Source organism: Oratosquilla oratoria, chromosome 31 (genome assembly GCF_046742065.1).
Source record: "Oratosquilla oratoria isolate Oo_2021 chromosome 31, ASM4674206v1, whole genome shotgun sequence".
NCBI lineage: Eukaryota > Metazoa > Arthropoda > Malacostraca > Stomatopoda > Squillidae > Oratosquilla > Oratosquilla oratoria.
In genome coordinates this window covers 36742663-36755162 of record NC_134807.1, presented here as the reverse complement: position 1 = coordinate 36755162, position 12500 = coordinate 36742663, and the positions used below count along the sequence as shown (strand labels likewise).

The following is a 12500-nucleotide window of genomic DNA, read 5'->3' as shown; positions in this document are numbered from 1 at the left end:
AATTGTTGCTGTCTTTATCTGCTCAGATTGAAAATATAATGTCAGTAAATAATAGATATATCATCAATAAATTCGAACGTGACAAAAATGTCTACTCGACAGGGCACGTACTGCACTATATATGTATATATTTTTCTGGAGGAGGACAAATGAAAACAGTTTTAGTAAGCGAAGGGGTAGAAGCATTAAAAAAGAGTGAAACTTATCTCGTTTAGCTCCTACAATGGTAATGCCCTATATTAATTGTTATCAACATAAAGCCCTTGCATTAGGGATCACAAAGTTCGGCAAGTGGGACCACAAGACGAGAACTAGCGTTATTTAGTGGATGCTCAGAGATTTCATTCAGCGTTGAAGTGTTCTCCAAGAGGACAATGAATATTCCCTTTTCTTTTCAGCGAAGTCTTATGGGCTGTTTTTCTTATGTTTTATTTATCTAACTTTTTCATATGTAGAAATAAACCTCAGTTCCGCAAACTACCCTCTTTTTGTACTGCTTTGATATGAACATGTATATATTACGCTGGGTAAAACTTTTTCACAAAAGCTGTCTCTCTTTTCTTTTTCTTTTCTTTTTTTCTTTGTTTCCAATGCAAATTTTTCCTCTGATTCAAAATATGTACTTGTTTTTTTTCTCTACTATCGACCGTTTCAGTGATATAGAAAATTATACCAATATAAAGAAATGTATGGGGTGCGGGAAATCACACTTGCAATTATAGTTTAAAAATTTCCTTTTTTTTTTCTTTTTTTTTTAGGTTTTTACTCAAAATATCGACTACAAAAGAATGCAGAAATTCACCAGATTCATTCTGTTATATATATGGTTTCTATGTTGAACCTGAACATGTATCACATAAATTGTGAAAGGTACGAAGTACTGGACTGTTTATAGACTGTATTTTCGAATTATTCATTCTGTTATGTATATGGTTTCTATGTTGAACCTAAATATGTATCACATAAAATTGTGAAAGGTACGAAGTACTGGGCCGTTTATAGACTGTACTTTGCAATGATTCATTCTGTTATGTATATGGTTTCTATGTTGAACCTAAACATGTATCACATAAAATTGTGAAGGTACGAAGTACTGGACTGTTTATAGACTGTACTTTGCAATGATTCATTCTGTTATGTATATGGTTCCTATGTTGAACCCAAACATGTATCACATAAAATTGTGAAAGGTACGAAGTACTGGACTGTTTATAGACTGTACTTTGGAGTGATTCATTCTGTTATGTATATGGTTTCTATGTTGAACCTAAACATGTATCACATAAAATTGTGAAAGGTACGAAGTACTGGACTATTTATAGACTACTTTGGAATGAGTATGGGTGACAGAGAAAAGCCATGGGCACCTCATGTGATATGTGATGTTGTGGATTAAATTTAGATGCATAGCTGAGAGGTGCAAGAAAATCAATGTGCCGAATTTGGCGAGAGCCAAAAAATCATCACGACGATTGCTACTTTTACATGATTGACATATCAAAGTACAGAAAAGTTGAAGAAAGAAAATCCCTTCCATATCCTAGCAATTCATCCTTTAATGCACCTGTGCTACATGATGATACCTTACTGGTTTCACGGCCACCAGAAAATATAAGTAAATATTATCAAACTGTGAACTCTATTCTTTGTAACAGAATCAGTATTGAAATCTAGCATCTAGCTGTTTTCTTGTAATGCGGTTACACATACAATTCATATATATGTTCAAGGTAATAGATGCATTCTTTTTTCAGGCAGAGGATATGATGGGGGTCTCATCGGGAGAGTGGAACAATGAAGAAATGGATGAAAATTTCGAGCCAAGACTGAGTACCCGTCCATACTTTTCAATTAAACGTGAACTGGATTAACTCATCAGGGACTTGAGCCTCACTAAGTCAGGAGCTGAGATTTTAGCATCCGGACTGAGTGAATGGAATCTGTTGGATCAGGACTGTAGATCAACAATAGACAAGAAGTGCCATGAGGAATTCGAAGTATACTCTAATATAAGTGAGGATCTCTGCCTGTGCGAAGAAATTAATGGTTTATTTAGAGGTATTGGACTTGATCACAACTTTGAACAATAGTGACTGTTTATAAATAGTTCTACAAAAAGCCTCAAAGCTGTTTTACTACATAATAGGAATCAGTATCCATCCTTGCCAGCATACTCGCTACAGGTGAAGGAAGAATATGACAATGTAAAAAAGACTTCTCGAGAAAGTAAATTATGATGAGTTTAAATGGGATGTTTGTGGTGATTTTAAAATCCTCACCTTCTTACTTGGATTACAGGATGGATACACCAAGTATTTATATTTCTTTGCCTATGAGACAGTCGGGCTGATAATGAACACTGCCAGAAAGTGGAGTGGCCCTCTCGAGATGACTTGCAGCCAGGAAAACTCAATGTTATTAGACAGCCTTTTGTAGAACCTGTCAAAGTGTTACTACCCCCACTTCATATAAACTTGGTTTGGTCAAATAGTTTACATAAGGATTAGAGTATGGTGGAAAAGCATTTCAAGAGATTCGTCTACTCTTTCCAAAGCTATGGGAGGCCAAAGTTAAGGGTGGTATATTTACTAGACCACAAGTAAGGAAAATGTTGAAGTCAGTGCAATTGGAGAATGCATTGAGTTGTATTGGGGTGGCTAATGAGTGCGCAAATAATGACGTATAGTTTATATTTGGATACACACACAAAAATGGTACAAACACAAAATGCATGCAACTGCTTACAAGGCTGCTTAGATACTGACGCCACGCTCTCCAATTCGCGCCAAAACAAAAGGCGCGCATCGCATCTGCGATATCTTACATAATTACAAAATACATTTTATAATACATAATGTAAATATGGTTACAATTATATATATATATATATATATATATATATATATATATATATATATATATATATATATATATATACCGTACCAACACATCGCTCGGCCCGCGCCACTCGGTGCCCACACCGAGCAAACAAGAAAAAAAAGCTGACCGAGGCAAAGAGAACCTAAATGACACAAAGACAAGCCACACACATACCACATACACAACAGTGGTAGACAGAAGTGTGGGACAAAATGATATAATAGCACACCCAAATACATTAAATAAACACATACATATATGAGGACATAAAGACAATACAGACAACACAAAAAGGAACATAAGACTGACCCCAGTTAACCAAAAGACAAATACAGCAATTGCCGGACGTCCGGGACATGATACTTAATATCTAAACACGACAAAATACAATACAAGAATACATAAATGGGAAACATTACAAGAATACATAAATGGGAAATATCACAAGAGTACATAAATGGGAAACATTACAAGAATACATAAATGGGAAACATCACAAAAATACAGTAAATGGGAAACATCACAAGAATACATAAATGGGAAACATCACAAGAATACATAACACTACACAATGAAAGTTCAGGTAATTACAGGACCCCTTGACCTAAGGTCATAACAATGAGGGGTAGCTAAACAAGGCAAAGTTCTTGCTGTGGGCCCAGGAGGAGGCCGGGTAAAGGTAGGGATAGGCACTTGAGTTTTCTTGAGCCTATCAGCGTGAGAAAACTCGCTAAGGCCTGTAGAGAGGTAAAAAAATCCTGAACTTGTTAGGATGTAGGCGTTCAGTCACCAAAAGGGGGCCCTCAAATTTACAATTTAATTTTGACTGGCGATCAGGTATGCTTTTGAAAACATGATCACCAACACTGATGGTCACAAGTGTTGCACGAGCATGTTGTTGTTTCAACATGTCGGCCTTTGAAACATCCAGTTTATCCTTAACAGAAGTATAAATGGCATGCAGCACATGACTCTGTAGTTTACTATAGTCATCTACATTGTAGAGGGGACGAGCAGGGCTGTCAAGCACATCATATGGGAGCCGTTTCTCAACTCCAAAGATAACATAATGAGGCATTTTGCCCGTGGAAACATTAATGGTGCTATTGATACAAGCACTAACATGGGGAAGCCAATCCTCCCAAGACTCATGAAAATTACTAGCAAGGTGACGTAGGATCTCTAAAAATTTCCTGTTCGTCCTCTCCACAAGACCATGGGACGCTGGATGATAAGTCACGAATGTCTGTTTGATACCATAACGTTCACAAATACCTGCCAAAACCTCGTCCCTAAATTCAGTCCCAATATCACTAAGGAGCATCGAAGGAGTGGTGTATGGACACAACACATGGGAAACTAAAGTATGTGCTACAACTGGTGCAGATTTGTTACGTAAGGGAGCTAAGACTACAAAACGACTAAAGTGATCCACACACACAAGGACATACACAGAGCCCTGCGTGTTACGAGGCAGTTGCAAAAGGTCTATAGCCACAGTCTGAAAAGGGCGAGAAGAAGTAGGGTACTCTAAGATGGGAGCAGTGCTCGTAGAACCTTTGTTCTGGGCACAAGAACTACACCGGGCTACATGAGAGGTAATGTCTAGTCGCATTTTAGGCCAATAATACTTCTTCCGCGCCATAGCCATAGTTTTGTCACGACCTGGGTGACCAGCCTGAGGGGCATCATGAGCAAGGGACAAAACAACGGGAACTAGAGACTCAGGGATCACTAGCTGTGCCACTTCCTGCTCAAACACTTCCACATTACGAATGAGAACCTCGTCCTGCAGGGAAAATTGGTACAGAGGTACTGGTAAAGCTGGTAAGGTGGAATCATCACCAGTCTCTTCGGAGGCGTGGGTTCGAATCCCACCGCTGCCACCATTTAATGTTTTGGGGTGGCTAATGAGTGCGCAAATAATGACGTATAGTTTATATTTGGATACACACACAAAAATGGCACAAACACAAAATGCGTACAATTGCTTACAAGGCTGCTTAGATACTGACGCCACGCTCTCCAATTCGCGCCAAAACAAAAGAAGCGCATCGCATCTGCGATATCTTACATAATTACAAAGTACATTTTATAATACATACTGTAAATATGGTTACAATAAAATAATAAAATAATACAATATATATATATATATATATATATATATATATATATATATGTATATATATATATATGTGTATATATATATATATATACATATATATACACACACCGTGCCAACACATCGTGATGTCGAAAGAGAGGAATGGTTTGCTCTTCGAGATATAGTTAATGGATTTCTTAGTAATAATAAAGATTCAAAATACAAGCCGCCCGTAGCAAAGCTTTTGAAAAGTTATAAGAACTTAGGATGTACATTGCCAATAAATTTGCACTTTTTGCATTCACGTATGGATTTTTTCATGAAAAAATGGGGAGAAGTGAGTGATGAGCATGGTGAGAGGTTCCATCAGGGCATTGTTACAATGGAAAAAAGAACTAAGGAAGATGAGACACTGCTATGATGGTAAGCTATATATGGTCACTGGTTCGTAAAGATCAAGGAGCTCACAGTAGGAAATCACGCTAACCAGTGCATTTCTTGCGGGTTATTATAACCGTATCACATGCTTTTATATTTTAATTTTTTCTTTAGTTTAAAAAGGGAATACAAGGACAAAGTATCAATTACTATTTTTAGACAATGCGAATATGCTAAATAGTGTACTGTCGTACTTAAGTATAGTTTGATTCATATATGAAACTCAATTATATTTTGAAAATATCGACGATATACAATTTTCAATGGTATTTCTAAAATCAGGAGAGAAATCAACCTTAAAAAACTAAAGACATTTAAAGGAACAAAACTAGTGTTACACAGTGCTATGAATCTTAGTTATGTCACAAAGTATTAAGCAAGTAGACACTCTTCTTTTTGTTTGTACATCATTCCCCTGCCAGCATCTTACTTCCACATAGTTTAAATAAGACACTTTTATTTTGCATTACTTCAGGTAATCTTATTTCCTTTCTGCCACCGCACTAATATTTGCTTCTCTAAGTCGGTTATGAAATACCTACGATTGACCTGCTATAAAATGAGGTGGCTTCGAAAGAATCAGCAAAGTCCCGAGCAAGTTTTTGCATAACTAGGAGGTCGCCGATTCTTTCAACTGTCTACAACTACAGTGATTCTTTCTGCGACTATGAGTCCAAATGTTTATAAATTTATAGAAATAGAATACAACCCTCTGACATATCTGGCTAAAAAAATAAAAAAATAAAAAAAAATAAACAATTTCTGGACCTTCTTAAGTTGTTCCTATTCCTAAAAAGTTATTTTCTTTCCCTGAATACACTTTTATATTGTTCCTCATTCCAGACGTTTCCAGCTTCTTCAGTGATCGAAGTACAGCTACGTCATTTGTACCTCGACAGTATATTGTATGGGTTGGTCAGTCTTCACCCATGAATGCTGCCGCAAAAGGAAAGAAAATAAATACATTAGTCTCGCTGCGATTCAAATCTGATGATTCGATTTAACGTTGCGAACTCCCCCTATCAGGAGGCTAGGACGGATCCTTACAGAGGACTTGATAGTGTGGATTTTATTAAACATGCCCTTGGCCCATCTCGATAGCGGCGGGGTGTTCGAATCTTCGTTAAATCAACCTCCGTCGCAAGTAGCGACACTCTAAGTCGCTTGACCAGCGAGCATACTTCAAACCTACAGAATAATTGTGTGCAGCAATTTGTTTTCTATGACAAGCAAGACCAAAATGAGATATGTGTGCGTTGAACCTGTTCTGTGCTAAATGAACATGCTGGAACCGATTTTTTTTGTAAATATTTGTAGGAACATACACTCGAGAATAATCTACACTATGTAACATAAAAATCCATGAGTTTTTTCCTAAAGTAGTGTACCAGTCATTATCACTAGATGATCTAAATGGTGAATGTTTGTTTGGTGTAACCTTTTATTCTTCTTGAGGTTTTGTTCTGTATTGTCTTAAGGGTTTCATTGATTTTATTTCTTTTGTAGGGAGCCATCTCATGGAAGCATAGTTTAAAGTGGCCTTCATAATTTGTTTACATAGTATGTCTGAGTGCCAATTGCCCGCTGCATGGAAATATCTTGATGTGTGATATTATACAGATAAATTGTATGATATGTATTAAGACTAATTACGAATCACGGTATATGACATTTGATATAAGTGTGTTAAGTACCGATTGCAGGATGTTTGAGTGTATTGAGATAATATACATGTGAGAAAATATCGATAATATGCATACGAAATTGTATGAGATATGAGTTGTCGGCAACTGGAATCTGTGACGTGTAAGCACGTAAATTACGAAGCATGTAATAATATAAAAATGTTCTTGTATGAGATTGATGTATTGTAGTGGTTCATTATGTATGATAAAATAAGATTATATAATAGAACCACTAGAAGACGTAGGAAATGTTATGTAGAAAATTATTTATTTACGATCCCTTTATGTAGTAATCCGCCTGTAGAAAAGTAGTGCTGGCTAACCTCGGCATATTCTATATGAGAGCCGTTCTTTTGTGTTTAGAACATTGAGCTGTGAAGATGTGACCACTACCATAGGTTGTCTGGGGTACCTGTTAATAGTAACCATTGATTGAAAATGTATATGTAACATGTGTAATGAACATAATTGTGCAATTAGCCTAATGTAGAAGTCATGGTAATGTTTGGTGATTTCGGTTCCGCAGAACATCTGTGGATGGCAAAGATAAGTCAAGATTGGGATGGTGGAAGCGGCTGAATATTATGGTAAACTGATGACCCTGTATATGGTTATGATAAAGTGATGAAGTGTATTTAACAATTATATTGATTGTGATGGGTATATAGAATTGGTAGAGGCAAGTTTCATGTTTACAGACACCACACACGCCGTCTGTATCATCTTACGAAGGGAATAAAGAGTGTGCGTGCCAGATTATCTGCTTCCCCATCCCTCTGTACCTTAAGCCGCCTACCCTTCGTGGCGTGGCGCTGACAGTATGGTAATATTTTTTCTGTCTGTTGTCCAGTTACTGACCATACTACTTTTCTGATCACATTTCTTTTCATTTAATATGAACTTCTTGTATGGGGAGTATAGCCCATGTGTTTATAAAAGATGAGCTCTTTCAAGATTCTAGCTATTCAACGAGATGACAGGGAAGTTCTTAGAATGAAAGGGATCTTTTCTTTTCTTTTTCCTTTAGAAAGAGCTAACATTCTGTTTTGTGTTAACCATTTGTTCAGCTACTTAAGGCGCATTGTCTGCTCCTAACATCATTCTTGTAGTTTGGTGATACAGTGACAGCTTGGATGCGTTCTGCGTTTAGGGTAGGGAAATCACAGCAAAGCTTTTGAACAGCGTTAGGACATCATTGCAATGCCTTTTGTTCGTTGAGAGGTGTTAATTCCGATATTCTGCATTCACTGCCCCTAAGGAAGTTATTACCCATTTTTGTTTTTTGTTCCTGTCTGATTCTAGGAAGCTCACTGATATCATGCTCTTTGGGACTGTATCAAAAGCCTTGCATTACTGCTGTAACTGTCTCTTGGTTAAACCTGTTTAAGGTTTGTTGTCCTAGAAAGAAGTGTACTAATGAAAGGGTCCTTATTGAAGTCATGTCAGATGGTTCCTTATGGTAAATGTAGTCTGAGGATTCATAATAACGTTCTGTCCATTAGTTTATGAATGAAAGCAGCTAGATGTACTTAAATGACGTTGAGGTTTATTCCCTTTTAGGCATGGAAATATATGTGTTGTTTACCCAATACTAGGAATTTTTTTTTTGTGTCTTGAAAAACCTGAAGATTACTCTATATCACTAAGGCTTTTGAGCGTGTTCTCGTTTTCCAAACACTCTAGATGTCAGATTTTGAACTCCGGAAGAGTTTTGTCATTGATGTTCGTCACAAAAATAGAGTTGGCATTTGTATCTAGCTTCAGAATTTCACGGCATTTATTATTTTTCTGTTCTCTATTTTTGTATGTGTGGAGCTACCTTTTAGAAAAGAATATATATATATATACTGTATATAATATATATATATATATATATATATATACATACATATGTATATACACACACGCACACACACACACATATATATATATATATATATATATATATATATATATATATACATATATCTAAACAGAAATGTAGTAGCACATTTGTAAATAACACGCAGGAAACCCACAGTCGGAGAAAATAAACTTCGAATAAAGAAGAATCCTATATTTCGGCTATCAACTGTAGCCCTCTTCAGGAAAGTACATAAGACAGAGTACAGAGGGGACTTATAAGCTACAGAAAAGAGAAGGGATGTTGACAGATGACTTCACTCAGGCGCGGGACAAACTGGGGTGGCGGAGGAGGGAGGGGGTGAGGAGAGGGGGGGATTCCCAGTTTGAGAATTTGTCTCTAATTACTACTCTCATTTTCCTCACAGTCAGGAAGTCTTTCATCCATTCCAACAATTTTCCTCTGATGCCACCTATTGATTCTATCTTCCTTATTAGTTTTTTTTTTGTTTTGTTTTTGTTTTTTTGGTGTGTGTGGTACCTTATCAAATGCCTTTTGTAGGTCCAGAAAGGCACAATCTGCCCACCCATTTCTCTCTTGTATTATGTCTATTAATCTTGAGTAGAAGCAGATCAATTTTGTTGTACATGACCTTCCTTGCCTGAATCCAAATTGATTTGGATTCAGTATAGTTTTTTCTTCCAAATGCTTAACCCATCTATTTTTGACGACTTTTTCACAAATTTTTGCTACTGTGTTTGTCAGTGAGACCGGTTTGTAGTTTTATAGGTCTTCTTTGTTTCCTCCCTTATAAATTGATAGTGTTTGCCTTCTTCCAGTTCTGTGGTATTTTTCCTTCTTTAAGTGAGAATTTAATTATATTGTATATCTTGTCTGCTAATTCTTCCATGCAATCTTTTAGTATCAAATTTGGAATTTCGTCCGGACCATGTGATTTTCTGACATCAAGGGTTTTGATTTGGTCCCTGATTTCCTTCTGTGTTACGATTATTTCTTTCATTGAGGGGGATATCTCTCTATTTCCTCAGAGTTAGGTGAATTTTCAATTGTGAATACTGATTTGAAATGGTTGTTCATGATATCAGCTATTTCTAGTTCTTCTGTATATTCAATTTTACCTTGGCGCAGTTTTTCTAATTCTTGTTTGTTCTTCAGTTTGCCATTTACATACCTGTAAAATAGTTTGGGTTCTTCCTTGCATTTTTTTTTTCATAGTTTCTCTTTTCATCTCTGCATATTTTTACATACTCATTTCTTAGTTTGATGTACATTTGTCATTTGCTTGTCTTCTTGTCTCTTTTCTATTTCTTCCAAGCTTTGTCTCTATTATCTTTAGCTTCACTACACCTTTTGTTATACCAGCTTTTTATGTATGTTTTTCCATTTTTTTTTGTGGTACGTATTTATTTACTCCCTCATTATGAATTTCTTTTAGTATATTCCATTTCTCTTCCATCCCTGTTTTCTTCATTTAGAAAATTTTCCCAGTTCGCATTGCGAAAGAATAATTTGAGTTTCTCTAAATCTAGTTTGTTGTACATTAGTCTTCCTATTCTATGATTATAATTTTTGCTTTGGTCCATTTGCTCTTTCAACTCCAGTTCTATTAGTACATGGTCACTCTTTCCTATCGGAGTTTTGTAATAAATTTCATCGACAATATCATGCTCTGTCGTAAGTATTAAGTCCAGCTTTGAAGGTTCTTCACTACCTCTATATCTTGTATTTTCCCTAATCCACTGGGTCATTGTGTAGTCGATGGTCATGTCCAGCAGGACGTTGCCCCAAAAGTTTCTCTCCCCCCTTCACTGTAATTTCTTCCCAACATATTTCTTTTGAATTAAAGTCACCCATAACTACTGTCTTTCAGTATATTAGTTAATTCATATTTTGTATCCTCTAATAATTTGGAATGATCACTTTCTGTCCAGGATTGTATTTTGGGGGGCACATACACCACTACAAATGTTCTACTCTTCATATGTTTGCTTTCAACTTGTATCATAATTGATTCTACATAATTTTTTCCTTCGGTTATTTTTGTTACATTTAAATCTTTATTAGTAAAAATCAAAACTCCGTCACCCTGCTTATCCTTCCTATTCTTTGTCCAGTAGTTGTATAAACCTTGTCCCACAGTTTTGGGTGGTAGAGTATACTTTAATTTAGTTTCCACTACTCCCATTATGTCTGTTTTATTCTAAGGTCAGGTAATCGTTTAATTCATTCATTACTGAGGTTATTCCATCTATATTAGTATAAGCTATTTTTACTTTCCTTACTCCTCATCTTTTTCTGTATTCTTTGTTTCCATTTTCCTTATATACCATTTTCTCAGCCTCAGGTCCACCACCCTTTTTTTTTTTTTTTTTTTTTTTTTCGTTCGCTTCGTTTCTAAATTCTTTTTCTTTCTCTTTTTCTTCCTCACTCATTTCTTTTTTATCCATATATTTTTGGAATGTTCACTATTTATTAATTTCGTTGTTCTGAATAGTATTTCCTCTACAATTGTTTGAGATCTAAGCTTTACTTTCAGTGGCCTGTATTGTTTTTCTTTAGAGTATCTGCCCATCCTATGGGTTTCCTCGATTTCCCTATCCAAGCCTAATTCTTCTGCTTGTAATTCTTTCAGAATTTCCTTAGCGATCTCTTTCTCTTCCTTTTCCCTCTGATATCTAGGTACATCATGCTTCTCTTTAATGCCATAGATTACAATGCATCTTTTTTTATCCACTGTGTCTCTAAGTTACCTTTTTCTTTAATTACTTGGATCACCGTTTCCTTGGTATTTTCTTTGACTTGTTGCTCCATTATTTCTTTAAGGGATACTTTTTGACATTCCTGTTCAATTTTCCACTGCTTCTTTATTTCCTGTAAGTCATTTTCTTTGATTTTTTCTTCCACCTTTTCAGTCACTTCTTGCATTTGATTTATTATTTCCTTTTTCAATGCCTCATTCCTATTTATGTATTCACTTTTTAACCTTTCATTTTCTCCCTTTAATTGATCTAATTCCTTTTTTAACTCATCTATCTCCCTATTATTCTCCTCATTGGCTTTCCTTAGCATGGATACTTCTTTGTACATTATTTTGTACTCACTTTTGAGCTCTATTAATTCATCCAAAATGTCATTCATATCTCTATTTCTCATTATATTTCTATATCTTGGTTCTCTATTGATTTCTAATCCTTCCCCTTCAAACCCTGAAAAGAAACATCTTTCAAACTTTTGGTATTCCCTTGGTGTCTGGGCTAGACAGGCCTTTTTCATGTGTGTGTGTGTGTGTGTGTGTGTGTGTGTGTGTGTGTGTGTGTGTGTGTGTGTATTCACTTGGTCTTTGGATCACGTGTTGGACTCGAGATCGACAGCTATTTCCCTCCCGGAAGAGAGCTCAGAGCTCGTAGGTCCGATCTGTGTGTGTGTGTGTGTGTGTGTGTGTGTGTGTGTGTGTGTGTGTGTGTGTGTGTGTGTACTCTAATGTATGTATGTATATATATATATATATATGTATATATATATATGT

The 12500-nt window shown here is 36.0% G+C and overlaps 1 protein-coding gene across 1 annotated transcript in view; it reads right to left on the bottom strand.

Annotated features, from left to right (window-relative positions):
• Nucleotides 1-5034: 5034 nt before the first annotated feature.
• Nucleotides 5035-12500, bottom strand: part of LOC143041525 (uncharacterized) — a 178917-nt gene continuing 171451 nt past the window's right edge. Inside the window, exon 13 of the mRNA XM_076213504.1 lies at nucleotides 5035-6361. Within this exon, the coding sequence (XP_076069619.1) occupies nucleotides 6349-6361 (13 nt within the window). The 3' untranslated portion in view covers nucleotides 5035-6348. The remainder of the gene's footprint in view (nucleotides 6362-12500) is intronic.